General features: G+C 43.8%; 1 protein-coding gene across 4 annotated transcripts in view; it reads left to right on the forward strand.

Annotated features, from left to right (window-relative positions):
- The window catches only part of OPCML (opioid binding protein/cell adhesion molecule like), a 1230378-nt gene that overhangs the window by 989671 nt on the left and 222275 nt on the right, over nucleotides 1-18432 (forward strand). For all 4 annotated transcript variants that reach the window (XM_082476230.1, XM_082476232.1, XM_082476231.1 and 1 more), the window contains one exon: nucleotides 9468-9700. In XM_082476230.1, the coding sequence (XP_082332356.1) occupies nucleotides 9468-9700 (233 nt within the window). The remainder of the gene's footprint in view (nucleotides 1-9467; nucleotides 9701-18432) is intronic.

The following is an 18432-nucleotide window of genomic DNA, read 5'->3' on the forward strand; positions in this document are numbered from 1 at the left end:
TCAATTAACTCTCAATTTATTTAAAAAAAAAGGCAATTGATAAAACAAAAGCAAAAAAAAACAAAACTAATATCGTGGGTAAATTTAAAAATGAAATTCAAAGAAATGCATTTTGGGGTTTTACCATTCAACCCTTTTACCTTTTTCAGCATTTCTTAAGTTGACAACTTTCTGGAAGATCATTTTCTCAGGCAGGGGACAGGGGTGGGCAGAGACAAGGTGACCAGGGATTCCCAGTGGTAATACTACTTTTTAAATGTTATGTACATAAAATCATGAAACTAGGTATAAATGCCTTAACCTTATACCCTTTTATGACTCAAAAATCTAAAATTATAGATCATACACATATAAACGAATAAAATTAAAGTCTTCAGCATCAGTGGGGCAGATGATGCTTTATTCGAATTAATTTCCGAGTTGCATGGGAATATGGTGCTGACTGCTGCAAGGACTCGTCTGACTTCAGCACGTGCCCCTTGATGCCTAAGTTCTCCTCCACATGGGTTCACTGCAACTTTGGGGACCCCCACTGCTCTGGTATCACGCAGCTTTCCTTGGCAGGGACGCCTTGCTGACACTGTGAGTCTATCGCATATGTTTCTCATTAGCCTCAGACAATGAAAGAAGTACTCACTGATGCCCTTGTACTAACAGACACAAGGCCAAACACTGAAATCTAACTGTGGTCAGACCACATCCACAACATGCATACGTGATATTTGTACAGAGTATTATAAAAATGAAAACAGTGAATTAAAAATTACAGCAGAGGACCTGTGGACGTTGTGTGTGTGCTTGTGTGTGTAAATGACTCATAGACCAGGGGATAAGGGGCGGAGGGATAAATTAGGAGATTGGGACTGACATATACACACTAGTATATATAAAATAAATAACTAATAAGAACCTGCTGTATAGCACAAGGAACTCTACTCAGTGCTCTATAATGGTCTATATGGGAAAAGAATCTGAAAAAAAAGAGTGGATATATATGTATGTATAACTGATTTACTTTGCTGTACACCTGACGCTAACACAACATTGTAAATCAACTATACTGCAATAAAAAATTTTTTGCAAAGACTCATAGAGAGATACACACATACATATATCTCCAAGGACATCTAATTCACCTTATGTGGGTCCTTTTTTTCCCAGCTTTATTGAGATATAATTTACATATAACATCGTGTAAGTTTAAGGTGTACAGCATGTTGATTTGATGCATTTATTTATTGCCACATGATTACCTTTATAGAATAAGCTGTCACCTCCATCCCATCACATAATTAGTGTTTCTTTTTTGTGGTGAAAACATTTAAGATCTACTCTCGCAGCAAATTTCAAGGATATGTTACAGTATCGTTAGCTATAATCCTATGTGGGTTCTTTTTATGTCAGTTTGAAAAACATTATCTTACGTCTTTTTTAAAAAATTATGTATTTATTTATTTATGGCTGCGTTGGGTCTTTGTTGCTGTGCGCGGGCTTTCTCTAGTTGCAGCGAGCGGGGGCTGCTCTTCATTGTGGTGCACGGGCTTCTCATTGCAGTGGCTTCTCTTGTTGCAGAGCACGGGCTCTAGGCACGCGGGCTTCAGTAGTTGTGGCTTGCGGGCTCTAGAGCGCAGGCTCAGTAGTTGTGGCACATGGGCTTCATTGCTCCGCGGCATGTGGGATCTTCCCGGACCAGGGCTCGAACACCTGTCCCCTGCTTTGGCAGGTGGATTCTTAACCACTGCACCACCAGGGAAGTCCCAACATCTTTTAATCGTTATAAGTATGTGCCTATCACCTACTAGCTGCCAGGTGGACCGTGGGAAGTGCTGGTGATACAAAGTGAAGACCACTGAGACGGTTATTTACAGCCTACCAAATAAGTACGTATATGATTAAATCCAGTGTTGTAAATTCTGTGAAGAAGACCATCACATTACAAAGAGGTATAGACCGATGTGTCTGTATTAGTGATTAAACTCTATCTGCCACTGTGTACTCTTCACGAAGGCAGAGGGGCATGCGATATAATTTAGGTATTATCCCAATACCAAGGCATTTTCTAGTTAACTTCAGTTTCTCAAAATGCCAATTGTCAGTTCTTTGAACACAGAATCTATAAAGTTATCTGTAAAGGAGACACACCATTTGTTAGGCTGGTTTCCAAGACTTGTTCTCCAGCTCTCCAGATTATCTAAATGTTCCTCTAGCTATCTGTGCGTGTAAGTGAGATTTATTTTTAATCTGTGTATGTGACATTTATTTTTAATGCAGACTTGATTTTCAGACACGCGTCATATTGCATTCAGATTTAAGATGATAGGAACATCAGCATCCAGCAAGCAAGCGCAGTGGGGCATTCCTGAGTACTCTCTCCGTCAAGGATGCGCCCAGTCCCCATGGCAGTCTCCGTTCCTTGCCCTGCTTTCATTTTCATCAGTTACCATTTTCCGAAAATAATATACCTATTTACTTAAGTGCTTTTATCGTAGCTTCAAAGGGCATGACCTTTGTCTGCCTTTTTCAGGCATCTCAGCTCCTGCAACGTCACCTGGTACACATTAGACACTCATTAAATACTGTTGTGTGAATCGTGGCACTTTTTAGTTTTGTATTTTCAGAGGCAAGGTATAAAAATGAGAACAAAATAACGACCACAAACAAAAACAAGAAAGCTGGCCAGTTTCACTTTTCAGGAAGGCTTTGTTATCTTGATTGAAATCTTGCGTGTCTTTTGTCTTGTTTCTTTAAGGCAGTGGTTCTCAAAGGGCAGTCCCCAGACCAGCCGCTGGGACCTCACCTGGAAACTGGTTAGGAAGGCAGATCGCTCAGCCCACCTCCAGCTCACTGAATGGAAGGTATTGGGAGGTGGGCTGAGTGATCTGTGTTCTAAAAATGTCTCTAGGTGATTTTGATGCACAGCAAAGTTTGAAAACCACTGCTTTAAGGCATGGGTTTCCCCTAACTGTGAAACCAATCCGGGCACCTTAATCCCACGTTGCATATTCAGCGGAGCTGGACGTGATGCTTTGCAAGCAAGACCCCTTTCCTCCACCGTCTTTCAGAAGTTCCTTTGCTCTTTCTGATTCTTATCTCCACGCCTCTCCTCACACACAGCTAGAGGCGGTTTACGGATGTGAAAAAATCACTTCCAAATATCCTTCCCGTTCCCCAAAGCTGTTTTATCGCTTATGAGAAGATTAAATAAGTACCATAACTTTGAGGGGAACTCTGGCTGGCCTAATAACTTGGGTTCTCAAACCACAAGCACTTTTTTTTTATTATTATTATTAAGAAGAAGCCCTGAAGTACAGGGACCCCAGTGCCAGGCTGCCCAGGTTTGAATCTCCTGCCTAATGGTGTTAACGCAAGTTCGTATGCCCAACACACAGTGAGGCGAAACAAACTGAAACTTCGGAGTTTGGAGCAGAGAAAGGTTTATTATCAGCTTGTGCACAATTCTCTTACTGTCTGACGGTGAGGCAGCAGGGTGGTGCCACAGGGGTTAACATTATCAGTCCTTAGGCAACAGGAGGCCTGGGGCTCTGTGCTCAAGGTCGCCAAGTAGTTAAGTCTTCCATTTGTTGGAGGGGGGTAGGTTTACATCTGCAAAACAACTCAGGAAATGTGCGTCAAACACCACTATCTAGGTGCTTCAGAGAGGAGCCAAGCAGAGGATCTGGGGGCAGGCCTGCGACAGGAAGGCCCCACGGGGTCCCGCTCGGTTACAGTGGTGCCAGCCTTGCACGTTAGGAGCCCTCAACCTCTCTGTTCCTCGTTGTACAACGTGGACAGTAATAGAGCGTCTCTCAAAGGGTAGCTATGGGATCAAGTGATTTAATATATGGAAGGTTCTTAAACTGTGCTGGGCACAGAACACTCACTGCGTAATTGTAGACGTTCCAGTAGAGGTGCCATGAGTTCTGTCGTATTTGGGCCAGTAGGCAGGGTTAGCTTGGAATGTAAGAATTTTAAGTACCTGAAAGGGTTTTCAGGAAATTGGAAAGCTGTCATTAATATTTCTTAACTTTCCTCTTGGCTCCCCCTTATTTAACCTCAAAAACCCTCCTTCGCGGGCTTCTGGTTAAAGAGGGTCCAAGACGTAGCCACAGCCAGCAGGGCAGGAGCGGGGTTTGGAACAATACTTACGCATGATGTTAAGTCCTTTTCTGAGCTCTTCTTCCCGCGGTTCAGAGGACGGTGAAAGGGCCCCATCGTGATGGAGGAAAGCGAGAAGCGCTGAAAGGACGCATTCTTCTGAGGCACAGAAGCCTTAAGAGGCAGACAGCTGTCCTCAACCGACAGAATCCTTCTGCTAAGTGTCTTTGGCATCCGTTAGGTTCTAGGGCTGTGTAGACTCAGCGAAGCGGCTCTGCCCCATTAGAGATGGACTTACTTCCCTCTATGTGTTTTCCATGCCCACTAATGAGGCCCAGGCTTGAGAGCAGGTAAATTGGACCTTAGTCATCCATCCGGGGTACGTCCATCGCGGGGTACACGAGGCTTTCCGAGGGCTGTGTGGCAGGGCACTGAGAGTGTGTGCTGCCCAGAGGCTAGATTTGGACTGCCCTGCCTCAATGTCAGCCCCTACCAGACCCTGCGGCAATTCGAACCGGTGCGATTCACCCTCAGCCTGCAGTTGGAGGTCTTACACAAGGAAATGTATCTAAAGAAGTACATTTTCAAGATCTAAAATGTCCTAAGATGGATCCGCCCGAGAAAGACCTGTGTTTGAGTTGTAGTTCTGGCTCTCCTTTCTGACTGCTCCCACTTTAATTGTCCGCGAGAGAATGTTCCTTTACTTTCATTGTTACCTCCACCGCTATTATCAATCTGTCATCAAACAGAGTATCAGTCTTGAGGGAGAGTCCCACCAAAGTAAAGCAGAGAAGTCCTGATGGAAATGGCACAGTTTTTCATCAGTAATGAATTCATGGCAAAACTGGTACCTTCTCTATCTTGGAATTAGAATCCAGAGAGACAGAGATGTTTTCTGATAGAGATGTTTTCTGACAGAGGGCAGAGTGATTTGGCATATTAAAATAAACAGTATTTCAATTTTCCCCATCTTTCTCAGTGTATTGGGTTAAACAAAGTGCTTCTAAGTGACAGAATAACACATCTTTAATAGTCATTTGATAAGGCCTAGTAAAATGTTAGCAATATACTGTCCAGATACTGAGAAATTGAATGAATTTAATACTGGGTTACAAAGCCCTTTGCAAGTCAGGTATTTTCCAATTCATTGCTTTAAAAGAAATTGAAGGAGGAATTAATTGAATTGTCAGCTGTGAGATCATTAAAATAATTTTTGAAGCTATATTACTATGCGGTTTTTGGCATATATCTTGGAAGAGGTTCAAAGAATTGAGTGACATTGCTATACAAGGTTTTCATTTCTATCGCCTTGCTTATGTGAACTTGGTTTTTTTTCAAAGCAAAATAGGAATAGAATTGATCCTGAGTTCTCATTCTAGTATAATGATATTTATCAATGGTATAATAAACAGAAAAGCCTCATCTATCCCATTGAGAGCTATATTTCCAGTAAAAGTTTACTTCTTATGTTTAATTATTACTTAACCACATGTATAATATATTTATGTTGTTTTATCAATATTATCTTTGTAATGATAACTCATTCTAAAAGAAAATATTATTCAGAGCTTTACGGTCACAGAACATGAAAGAAATTTAAATTTCAATCCCTATACTTTTTATATATTGTTGCAAATAAATATGATAGCTGATCAATAAAAGATTTTCAAGCATAAAATATGCTTGAAATATTATATCAGGATAAAATCCTACAGATAAAATCCTGCAGAGGATATATAATAGATACACAAGTTCAAGTTTAAAAAAGGAGCAATGCACATTTTATGACTGTTAAAAAAAGAGCTTGTTCGTGAATTTTGAAAGTAGACAATCATGAGTATCAAATTGCTATGGTATTTAAATTCGTATAGAGATATATGTAAAGGAACATTATGACATTTTAATTTTAAAATGTGAATAATCTCCACAGACCAAACATGCATCCTTTGCAACTATTACCTAAACTTTAAAAATATTATGTCAACTTAAAATGTGCAAAGGGTTACGTAATTGACCAAAATAAAAGCAAGCATATTGTCTGCACTGTCACCTGGGTGTGTGTGGTTCCAGGGTCTGGGAGACAACACCCTTCACTCTGTCTGGTTTACCATCTACTTCCAGGCTGGCCGCACTGTACAGTAGGAATTTAACCTTTAGGAGTCATTCAAACAGGTATTAGATCTTCATGGAAATACAGCTGTTATTAAGAAAGTTGGCACGTTAATTCTTACCAGTGATTTGCAACTGAGAGTGAATGAATGCATTTATCATATTTTTTTCCTAAGAAATGCTTTTGAAAGTGGGGAGCAGAGAGGGCCCATTAGGGCTTTAGTCCTCATAAGGGAAATGGACAGTTGCTGTAGAAGGAACAAAAATGCACAGAAAGTGAACTAGGGCCCCAAGGATGTGGAGGAGACAACGTGACCTTAGTTTTTCTTTTTTTTTTTTAATTAATTTATTCCTTATTGAAGTGAAGTTGATTTACAATGTTGTTTTAGTTTCAGGCATACAGCAAAATGATTCAGTTATACATACATATATTTTTTTTCAGATTCTTTTCCCTTATAGGTTACTACAAAATACTGAGTATAGTTCCCTGTGCTATACAGTAGGTCCTTGTTGTTTATATATTTTATATATAACAGCATGTATATGTTACACGCAGATTCCTAATTTATCCCCGCCCCCTTTCCCCTTTGGTAACCATAAGTTTGTTTTCCGTGAGTCTTTTTCTGTTTTGTAAATAAGTTCATTTGTATCATTTTTTAGATTCCACATATAAGTGATATCTTATGATATTTGCCTTTCTCTGTCTGGCTTACTTCACTTAGTATTGGCTTGGCCAAAAAGTTCATTCGGTTTTAAGTAAGAATAAAAGATATATTTTTCATTTTCACCAAGAATTTTATTGAACAATGTAAATTCACTAACCGAATGAACTTTTTGGCCAATCCAATATGATAATCTCTAGGTCCATCCATGTTGCTGCAAATGGCATTATATCATTCTTTTTTATGGCTGAGTAATATTCCGTTATATATATGTGTACCACATCTTCTTTATCCATTCACCTGTCAATGGACATTTAGGTTGCTTCCATGTCCTGGCTATTGTAAACAGTGCTGCAGTGAACATTGGGGTGCATGTATCTTTTCAAATTAGTGTTTTCTCTGGATATATGCTCAGGAGTGGGATTGCTAGGTCATATGATAACTCTATTTTTAGTTTTTTAAGGAACCTGCTACTGTTTTCCATAGTGGCTGCACCAGTTACATTCCCACCAACAGTGTAGAAGGGTTCCCTTTTCTCCACACCCTCTCCAGCATTTATTATTTGTAGACTTTTTGATGACTTCAGTTTTTCTTTATGCCAAATAGGCATCCATGAAGGTGGGAAGGAGTCATTGAATGATACCTGAATACAGGGACCATTAGGTAAATGCAGCTGGGTCCCCAAAACTCACCTCACTGATCTTAGACGTATCTGGAGACAATTACGGAATTAGATCTATAAGTACAGGTATGCAGGGATGCCTGTGGCCAAGTTAAAATAAAAGCTTTGTAAGAATATTAGAGTATGATTCTGTTTTAGGTAAAAACAAATCAACACAAGCTTTCCATATGTGAATATATGTCTGTGAGGAGTAAGGTGAGGGAGACATAACAGGCTGTCACTGAAATAGCGACATCCAGGCAGGGAGTTGGGTAGAGAGAAAGATTAGCTCGGCCTTTAGGCATCTTTGTATTGTATTCGTTTACATGTTTATACATGTTTATTTTACTTTTGTGGTTGTAAAAAACAACAAAGAACATGTAGAAGAGAAAAATCTCTTCCTTTCTCCACCTAATGATCACCCCACCCCTACCTTGAGGCTGCCTGCACCTGCTGAATGACAGGTGGACGTGTGCATAGCAGACCCCTCTGATTGGAAGCTAGTTTTATTTTTATTCCTCCTCTCCATCAGGGAGAGGGCCTCGCTAGACTGGGCGCTCACCCCTTTCAGTGGCAGCTGTCATTTCGGTGCTCCAGTATCCTTCTGTTCCCTAGACCATTCAGGCTATGTCAGGCTGTTCACTTTGCCAAGGGAAACATGTGTCTCCCCATGGCCAGTGTCCTTGGTGCTCCCACCTCCTGAGCCCTGGTCCAGGTCAAGATGGGATCAGCCTGGTGAGGTGTGGCCATGTTTATTCCCTGTCTCCTTACCTGAAGGTGAGGCTTCACGTTCCCGGTCCTCAGGAGGCACTGCTCATACCCTCTCTGGTGGGGCATCTAGGGGAAGCAGGTGTGATTTCACCTTTTCATTTGCCGAGATACTGAAACTCAGGTTCTGACTAGAGCGCTGAGCAGTGGGTAGACACACCTGGGGCCCTTTAACCATGCCCTTCATTGAACAACTCCGATTTCTCAAGGGTTTCCTTTTCTCAGTTTTCCACCCACACATTCTAAGTTCCTGGGACACATTTGCAAATTTTCTTCCTGACCAGCAGGCACATTTGTTTGTGCATTAAACCTGATAACCTGCAGGTCATACACACCGACAAGCAAATTCCATTTGCTCGTAGCCTCCATTCATAGCCTCTGACTGTTGGGAAGAGTAGGTTAGGGTATGTGGGGTAGTGGTCGGCTCCGTACCTTGGTGACAACCAGGTGACATCTACTACCTTGCTCTCGGTGGGTGTGGGTAGGGAGGAGAGTGTGAGGTGGAGGAGCTCTGCTTGGCCACTGTCTCCTTCCCTCTTCCGAAATCTTAAGAGGTAGCCATGACTGCCTCAAAGACTGTTGGCATTGTACCATGACTTTCAAGACTCTGTGTTATAAATTGCAGTTGGAGGGCTTTGGGCAGCTTAGGGGTACAGGAGATGATGAACACGAGGGAGGTCTGGAGGTAAATATGTCCAATTTTTGACTTAACAACAAGTTAAGCATTTGCTGTGTGGATTATCTGTGACCTACTTGAAATACTGATGCACTCTCTCTCCCCTCTGGCCCTCTCTCCCTTCTCCCACAAGGTGGTAACTGTGCTCGAGAAATATAAACTAATTTTCATAGAAGCCTAAGGGAAAAAATAAGATGGAAAGCAACTATACAGCAAAGATATTCACATAATATGTCCCTAAATCAAATAGGAATGATTTTGTAGCATCGGTTCTTCAGGAGGATTCAGGCCACTGTTGCCCTCTGTTTAGGAAGTTTTATCAATAATTCATTCCCTTTAGCACTGGGCTATGTTATTTCATTTACCCCTTGAATGACAACAGCTGTGTTTATAACAGAATCTCTGAACACTTTCTCCCTCCTTCCCCTCCCCTCTTCCCACTCCTTCCCTCCCCCTCTCTTCCCCCTCCCCTCCCCTCCCCTCCCCTCACTCACAGGTGTACCATAGATGACCGGGTCACCCGGGTGGCCTGGCTGAACCGTAGCACCATCCTCTACGCCGGGAACGACAAGTGGTCCATAGACCCTCGTGTGATCATCCTGGTTAACACGCCAACCCAGTACAGCATCATGATCCAGAACGTGGACGTGTACGACGAGGGTCCGTACACCTGCTCCGTGCAGACGGACAACCACCCCAAGACCTCCCGGGTGCACCTCATCGTGCAAGGTAGGCGGCCTGGCCAGGGGGCTCGCGTTCCCCTCCGTGACGCGGGGGAAGCATGATCTCAGCTTGTCCTTCTACTCCTGTAGAAAGACACGAAAGGCCGTTTCCTCTGTAGAATCCAGAGACTGAGTGTCTGTCCTGGATTCCTTCCACCTGCTGGGGTCTTGACTAAGTGCTGAGTATCTCTACAGAGTTTCTCCATTTTATCTCTGGTCCTTCTGTTCTCATTAATAGGTGGTTTGGCATGTTTGAGCTGGTTGAGCTTTCTGGAGTTGGGAAAAGATATATTAGAAATATATATTATGTTACACTATATTATATTATGTTATATTATATTATACTATGTTATATTATATATATATTAGTTACTTAGCACTCTGGAGTTGGGACAAGATATATTAGGAAATGGATACGGTATTACTCTCTGCGCCTTTTATTGTTCAGAGGCTTATTTCATGATAAAAGGTTAATAATATTGATGTGAAATCATGTGACCTATGACTGTTCTTGCATAGCTGGTGGTTGTGTGTGTACCAGAAGGGGTTCTGAGTGCTGTTTGGCATTGCTGCTGAGTCTGTGTACACCCTTTTAGCCCCACAATGGAGTTGAGGTCAAGAGGGATATTAGTCAAAATGTTATCTCCAGCTCTATGTTGGAAATAAATCTATGTAATTAAAAGGGGGGAATCCCTAACATTCTCTCCCATTCTCCCTCAAAAATCTGAATTAGTATAACCCAGGCATAGTAGTTAAGAGTTTTTCATTTGAATTTTACTTTGTAGGAGAAAAATGGGGTTGAAGAAATGTCAGAATCTCAGATATCAACTATTAAGTGTTAAGAATTAAAAACTCATGCAGAGAGCAGTCAAGAGAATCGGGGAACCGTCTTAAAGCAAGGCAGCTCTACAGATGACCTTATGTCGAACTGCCCCCTACCGACACCCCCATCACGACGTAAAGCAGCTTCTGTCAGGTGTCCACTCGTGGTAGCAATGAGGTGCTGAGCAGACTAGCTCCCATCCCCTCTGACATATCCTTCCTCCACCAAAGGAGAGGTTTGGGTGGACCTTTCTCAGTGTCCCCTGTGCTGATGTCTCGTGGCCATGCCTTGAGCTCAGAAAGAGCCCCTGTGTGTGACTTCGTGTCAGTAACTGCCTTTTATCAGATCCCATCTGCAGTTGATCCAAAGGGTTTTATTTTTTTTCAGTTTCTGAAATGTGTATGGCATTCGTGCTTAGCTAATATGGATTCCCTCATCCCTGCGTTTCTAAAAAGTATAATTTTGCTCATTTCGGATGGTTTCATGGGAAGTTTGAGTAGGGGTTAGAGTCTTTTCATGCTTTGGTCACGTGTGCAAATCAAGGTGGCCATTCTTTTCTTTTGTCTGGAACGGCTCTTTGCTAGCAGAGCATCTGGGGCTTTGGCTCTGCACACCGTGGTAATGGCCTGAGCTGGGCCAGAGGTCTGTCTGCTGCAGCCCCGGCTCCCAGCAGGCCCTGGTGCTGCCATAGTGCTGAAGCATTGCCTCCGTTCAGCCTCTAAGCCCTTCTCTCACCCACACGCTCCCAGACTCCCACATCTGCCTGCTACACGAGGACACCCGTGCTCTGCTGTGTCCGTTCTCCATCCATGTCCCACTAGGGGTGTGGCTTGGGGATGATCTGCTTGGGAGCTACAAGACGGCCTGCCATCGGGAGATAAAGACAAGTGTCACGGCTGATGCTTCTCCTCAGAGGCTGGTGGAGGCCCTCGCTGAGGTCGGTCGTCTGAGATGAGCGGGGATGTCTGCAGAAAACAAGGGAGCTCAGGCTCTCACCACCCGCCTGCCACCTGGGCTTGGCTCCAGAGGAGCAGAAATTCTCAGCATGGGAAGTGACGCCTCCGTGGCGCCTCCGTGGCCTTGACAACAACATTATCTTCAAATACAGGAAATTCGTCACTGAAAGAAAAAAAGAACTGTCAGGCACTGTACAGAAACAGACTCAAGCAGAACAAGGCTATCACTTTTCAGGGAAGAAGACAGACTGTATACGCATGTCAGAGCCAATACAGGCCATAAAGGGCTTGTGGCACAGAGCTTCAGGGATAATGTTCTTCGTAAGAAGCTTGGAGTAATTCCTGGGGCTGAATGTGAAAGCCAGTGGGGTCTCAGAGCTTTGGGTCAGAAAGACTCTGGGAAGAAGCAAGAAGCAGGGCAGTGGAGTGCTTCATTCCAGAGGTGACGTCCTCAAGTCTCCACGCTTCAGGCCAAGCAACTTCTGTAGCTCCAGGCAATCCAATGCAAAGATCAGGAGGGCAGAGGAGGAAGGGGAGCACCTCCTCTTGGAAATCTTAGCAGACTGGGCTTTACTTTTTTTTTTTTTTTTTTTTTTAATAATGAAGCTGCTTTTCTTTCTTTTTTTTTTTAATTTAGGGAAGGCTCTTTTATTTATTTATTTATTTTTATATTTATTTTTGGCTGTGTTGGGTCTTCGTTTCTGTGCGAGGGCTTTCTCTAGTTGTGGTGAGTGGGGGCCACTCTTCATTGCGGTGCGCGGGCCTCTCACTATCGTGGCCTCTCTCATTGCGGAGCACAGGCTCCAGACACGCAGGCTCAGTAGTTGTGGCTCACGGGCCTAGTTGCTCCGCGGCATGTGGGATCTTCCCAGACCAGGGCTCGAACCCGTGTCCCCTGCATTAGCAGGCAGATTCTCAACCACTGCGCCACCAGGGAAGCCCTGGGCTTTACATTTACTGAGAGGCTAAAAGAAGGAGCTCAGGGAGCTGTTCTTCCTTTGGGAATCAGTTGAGTTTCCAGTGGGTGGAAGCTGAGACCCCGCAGCTCAATTAGAAAAAAGCCCAGAAGTCTCCTCTTTCCCAGCAGCTATCGGCTTTTGTCCAGTCTATAGATTAATTTTTCAGGCTTAGTGTTAGTTCAGGTTAAAGATAATGAAAGTTTCCTAATCCTCTTAAAGAAGATTTATCTGACCGAGTAGAAAGCTTTTGGAATACAATAAGGCATATATAAAACTGAGGTCTAATCTTGCCTTTAATTTCAAACTGCTGATGGGTATTGATTTTGCAATGAGAAAAACTGAAAAATTTCCAAGCTGCAACTTGTCTATCTGCATATGTGTGTGTGTGTGTGTGTGTATATATATATATATATGGTATTTATTTATCTTCTGTCCATTTGAGAATGTTACAATCTCATCACCTCTGCCAGACAAGTGTCATTAGCAGAAGGGCAATCCCACGGGGTCTAGGCTTCATTGCTCCCTCCTCCTGCAAAGTGAGTAACTGAGAGCTGCTCTAACGCTACCTCACAGCCTGTCCTTTCCTGGTTTATAAGGTGGCCTTTCCACGCATCTGATGGGATTAGTATCCTAGTCCTTCTCTTTAAGGGAAGAAGCTGCTTTCGTTAAAATAGCATCACTTGTCCCCAAGGTACATCTTGGCCACTGAAGGGATAAGTTTAAGGTGCCACGTGATGGTGAGGCTGTGACTTTGTCCCTGGTGCGTGACGGCGAGGCTGTGACTTTGTCCCGGGTGCGTGACGGTGAGGCTGTGACTTTGTCCCTGGTGTGTGACCATGAGGCTGTGACTGTGTCCCGAGGTGTTAAGGAAATCCAGAATAAGGGACTCAGATTAGTCAGGGCAGGAAAACCAATCTGGCAGCCCTGTGTGGGAGGGGGTGCCATAAAGGAGCTGGAGGCATGGGATGGGCAAGAGGTCATGCCCATCACTCAGAAGGTGTGAGGACAGCAGATTGTGAGTCTCCCTGTAGGAATGGAGAAGCTTCCTTCAAGAGGTATCATCCAAGGGAAATTGAGAGGATTAATCCCAATATCTTGAAATAGGAAGAATTAAAAGGATATCACCTCCTTTTTTGAGTTTGGGGAAATGTTAGATGTTCCCACCAGTGACTGCAGAGTTAGGGTCCTGAGCCGCTGGGAGAGGAAAGTGTTAGGCTTGTGAGCTTTAGGGATAAAGAAAACACAGACATTACACAGGTGTTATAGAACTAAGAAACAGGTGTAACTCAAGACAAGAAGGGGTTTGTTTGAGATTTATCATGAATTTACTAGCATGAGAGGAGGTAAGTTTTGTGAGATTAACTCTTCCTACTCGAGAGCAACAGGAGCCCCGGCACACAGCACACTGTCTGAGGGATCCTAGGCATTCAGCAAATGTTTGTAAAATGAACACAGGACAGATGGATACAGCAAATGAAATGGCATAAGAAGGCAGTGATCATAAAGTCCCTTCAGGCAGATAGGGGCAGGGGATTTGTCAGGCTGTCCAGATGACTTGGAGTGGCCAGTAATTGGGAAAAGGTCCTTAGAGGGATGAGGTCTTCCATGTGACAAGCCAAGAGATACGTTCTAACAGCGATCGCATGACTTCCGTGTGTTTATTTAGTACTTTACAGCACTGGTCACAGGCTTTGGCTCATGGGACCCTCACAACAAGCCCTGGGAGGCTTCAGGGCAGTGACTGTTATCTCCATTTTGCATGAGATCACTGCAGCTCACAGAGGTTAAGAGACTGGCCAGGGTGCCCTGTGAGTCAGCAGCTGTGCTGGGTCTGTACCCCAGCCATGCGACCCCATCCATGCTCAGTGTGCCTCCAGCACAGGCCCCCCCCCCCCCCCACTGCCAGCCATGTCCAAGGTAATTCCTCTAATCTAGATCCCTGGGAATTTGCCAGTTATCCTTTCTTTTTTCCCTCTTTTTCCTGCTACTGATGTTTCATTGTCCTAGCAGAAATTGTGGACAAAACTCAAGAAAGAAAATGAGCAGTGGGGGTGCAGGCGTGGGATGCCAGAGCCCCAAAAGATGATGTGGAGAGGCTGAGGGAGAGGCAAAGAAGAAGATAATTGATTTACCAGTAGCTCATCCCTCCAGGGATACGCATTCTAAATGTTACCTCTTTCCCCTATGTAAGTACTGAAACTGCTGGCCCCTTTGAGAATCCAGAATCTAATCGTCACTCTGATTGTCATGAACCCTTCAGCATTCTGGAATGTGTGGATATCGCCGTGTCACAGTCGTTGTCACTGTCAGGGAGCGATAGACAGGAAGATCTGGCATCCTTTCTCCTTGGCTGTTGGTATCTCTATCTGCTCTCTTGGTTAGTCCAAAAATCTGTTTACTGCCAGACACTTCCTTTCATGGAGCAAACTACTCTTGCTAAGCCCAATTTTAGGCAAAGGGCTAGAAAGGATGAATGATGTGAACAAGCCTACGCAATTTCTATGTCTTCAAAGACTTTGGGGCTTTGAGCCCGGAGTCAGTTCAGGTGAGACTACTTGGTACCCAGGGTTTAGTTTAGCAGGTGGAGAAGTCTGATTCTCTACCCAGTCCAGCCCTAGGTTTCGCTGAGTGTCAGCCAACCTCTGCACTGGCCACATTGAGTGTAAACTGATCTCAGTTGATCCTCACAACATCCCTGAAAGGCTTACGCCATAGTCACATCTTACAAATAAGAAAACTGAAGCTCAGAAAGAGTAAAAACTTGCCCAAAGATGATAGAGCCACTAAAAGCTTTAAATTCCCTTCACTAGGCTTGTCTCTAGGTGAGAGCTATCAAAACACACAACAGTTAAAGCCCTCTGCATTCATGATCTCTTCTGATTATTCTTCATTGAAGCCCTGGGAGACAGAACAGAAAATCACCACATTCCAAGAAAAGAACCTGAGATTCAGAGAGCTGACATGATTTGTCCAAGTTTTACACTGGCTAGCAAGTGGTGAAGCACCCCTTAACACCAGGAGTTTTATTTTTACTTGAATAGTTGATTTACAATGTTGTGTTAGCTTCAGGTGTATAGCTAAGTGATTCAGTTATACATATATATTTTTTTCCCTTACAGGTTATTACAAAATATTGAGTTCCCTGTGCTATACAATAGGTCCTTATTGGTTATCTGTTTTATAGATAGTAGTGTGTATATGTTAATCCCAAACCCCTAATTTATTCCCGCCTTTCCTCTTTGGTAACCATAAGTTTGTTTTCTGTGTCTGTGAGTCTATTTTTGTTTGTTTATAAGTTCATTTGCATCATTCTTTTTAGATTCCACATATAAATGATACCATATATTTGTCTTTCTCTGTGTCTGGCTTACTTCATTTAGTATGATAATCTCTAGGTCCATCCATGTTGCTGCAAATGGCATTATTTCATTCTTTTTTATGGCTAATATTCCATTGTATGTATGTATGTACCACATCTTCTTTAACCATTCATCTGTTGATAGACATTTAGGTTGTTTCCATGTCTTGGCGATTGTCAGTAGTGCTGCAATGAAGGGGTTTTAATTCTAGACCCAGTATTGTGTTCACAGGCCAGATTGCTAACTCATAGCTAAGTAAAAGGGCAGGTGGATGTTACTATTTGTGAAAAAAATATAGAAGTTCTGAGGTGCTACTGAGAAGGGTGGGTCCTGAGAAGATCGTTGCGGAGTAGAGGGGGCCTGGCTAAGGCTGGTTGGGGTGGATGGGGGCCGGGCACCTGGTGGAGCTTCCCAGCACGTAAGGGAGGCACACCTGCCCACGGGTCACACTTTTGCAAGGACCTACCTATTTCTTTTTAATAAATTTATTTATTTTATTTACTTGTTTTTGGCTGCGTTGGGTCTTCGTTGCTGCGTGCAGGCTTTCTCTAGTTGCGGCAAGCGAGGGCTACTCTTCATTGCAGTGCGCGGGCTTCTCATTGCGGTGGCTTCTCTTGTTGTGGAGCACGGGCTCTAGGCAAGTGGGCTTCAGTAATTGCGGCACGTGGGCTCAGTAGTTGTGGCTCGCGGGCTCTAGAGTGCAGGTTCAGTAGTTGTGGCGCACGGACTTAGTTGCTCCGCGGCATGTGGGATCTTTCCGGACCAGGGTCGAACCCGTGTCCCCTGCATTGGCAGGCGGATTCCCAACCACTGCACCACCAGGGAAGCCCCGGACCTACCTATTTCTAACCCTTCCTTTGTTACTCACCTCTTCTTCTCTGCTATTTTCCCCTCTTTTCCCAAATATTCTTTAAATAATTATTTAAATTAACATGCGTAATTGTGGGCCTAAAGAAAAGCAGGCAGTCAACCTGAAATAAATTTAATTTATTTGGCCTCTATTTTAAATTATAGTCACACTTGCTCTTCACAGAGGCAGGGTGGGAATGTGGAAAAGAACAAGACTGGGAATCAAAAAGCTCCCTCCCCAGCCTGAGCTCTGCTCCTCACATCCAGACCTGTGTCTCTGGGATGTTCCCTTCCGGGCTTCTTATTCTGGGTGAAGAATACGATTGAATGTAGTTGATTTCCTTCAGGTACACACATGCACACCTTAATCTTAATCCTGTGTGTGTGTGTTTATTAACAGATATATATGAAAGACATCCTTTCCTGCTTCACGTGATATTTGTAAACTCCACAACCCACATCCGATGGTGTATATATAATACTAAGATTCCTAATTTCAGGGTTGGGTAAACTAAGAAAGCAATTACAACTTAGAAGGAATCAGGATTGAAGTCGGTGCCCTCAGAATGCCCTCTGTACCCAGCCGGGGAAGGCACTTCACGAGTCGTCCTTCACAAGAAGGGTGTCCCCCTGCAGGCTCCCTCTAGCCCGGCCTCGGGGTTGGAATGAGACCCACACTCATATTCACACTCTCTGTGCAACTGTCCTGTCCCTTCCCTCAGATTGTGTTACTCAGACATTGTCTGAATTTGACATGTCCTGTAGCTGAAATCGAATTAGTATTCACCTCTCCCCAATCCCCTAGGTTATCATGTCTTTCATGGCACCATGTGTAGTTAGTTGCTGACAACACCGTACGAAACACATTTTGTAGAAAGACTATTTCTCCTTTTATCAAGCCTCTACTCCCATTCTTGTGAGGAGAGACATGGGGCTTTGTTCTGCTCTGCTTAGAAATGAAAGTTATAACATCACACAGACACACACACACAGCTTTTGCAGTTTTCCTAACTACTTCTTTTGTGGCCCCTGGAATTCCATCCTTCTCTCCATTAAATATGCAGGTCCATCCTCCCTCTAGTAAGGGGCTGGAGGATATCTGCTCAATTCCTCCTTTAACACTTATAAACTTTTAGTTATAGGAATAGGAAGAGTTACGGTGTTCCAAGCTGAATGAGACCAAAGCAAAATCTGATGGACTCATAGTCAGAGCTGGAGATGGTTCGACCCTGTCTGCCAAGAGGGCAACAGTACCGTGTGAGATTGCTGGCTTTGAGTGGGTGCATCAAGGTGCATGAGCCTCCTGGGAGGCCACAGCAGAGGCTCTTGGCATGACCCAAGATGGTGCTGCCACTCCTGGCACCTGGTTTGGGATACATACAGGAGCCAGAAAGAGAAGCGGTGGGGTCTGGAGCTGTCATTTGCCTTATTTGCAATAGAACTAAATAAACAGAAGAGTCATGAAGTCTGTTCTCAAAACCATCACTGATGTGGAGATGCAGGAGGAAATGAAATGCCTGTTATGTTCCAGTCAGTTTGCGTGGTGATCTCAGCTTGTGTCCTAAGAGCCTCATCTGTCAGCAGCACAAGTAGACACAAAGAGAGCTTTCCCAGTGCTGTCAGCAGGGAAGCAGTCACGCTTTCGAGGAAGGGTAAGTTAGTAAATGTTCATAAGTCCCCCCAATAGTTTAAAGTTCCTCATGACCCCCATGTAGTCAGAATCCCACCTAAGATTTCAAACTTCACCACCCACAGGTTTAGTTACGGTCATGGCTTAGCGTCAGAGTCATCTG

The sequence above is a fragment of the Balaenoptera physalus genome (assembly GCF_965194825.1).
Source record: "Balaenoptera physalus genome assembly, chromosome: 10".
Lineage (NCBI taxonomy): Eukaryota > Metazoa > Chordata > Mammalia > Artiodactyla > Balaenopteridae > Balaenoptera > Balaenoptera physalus.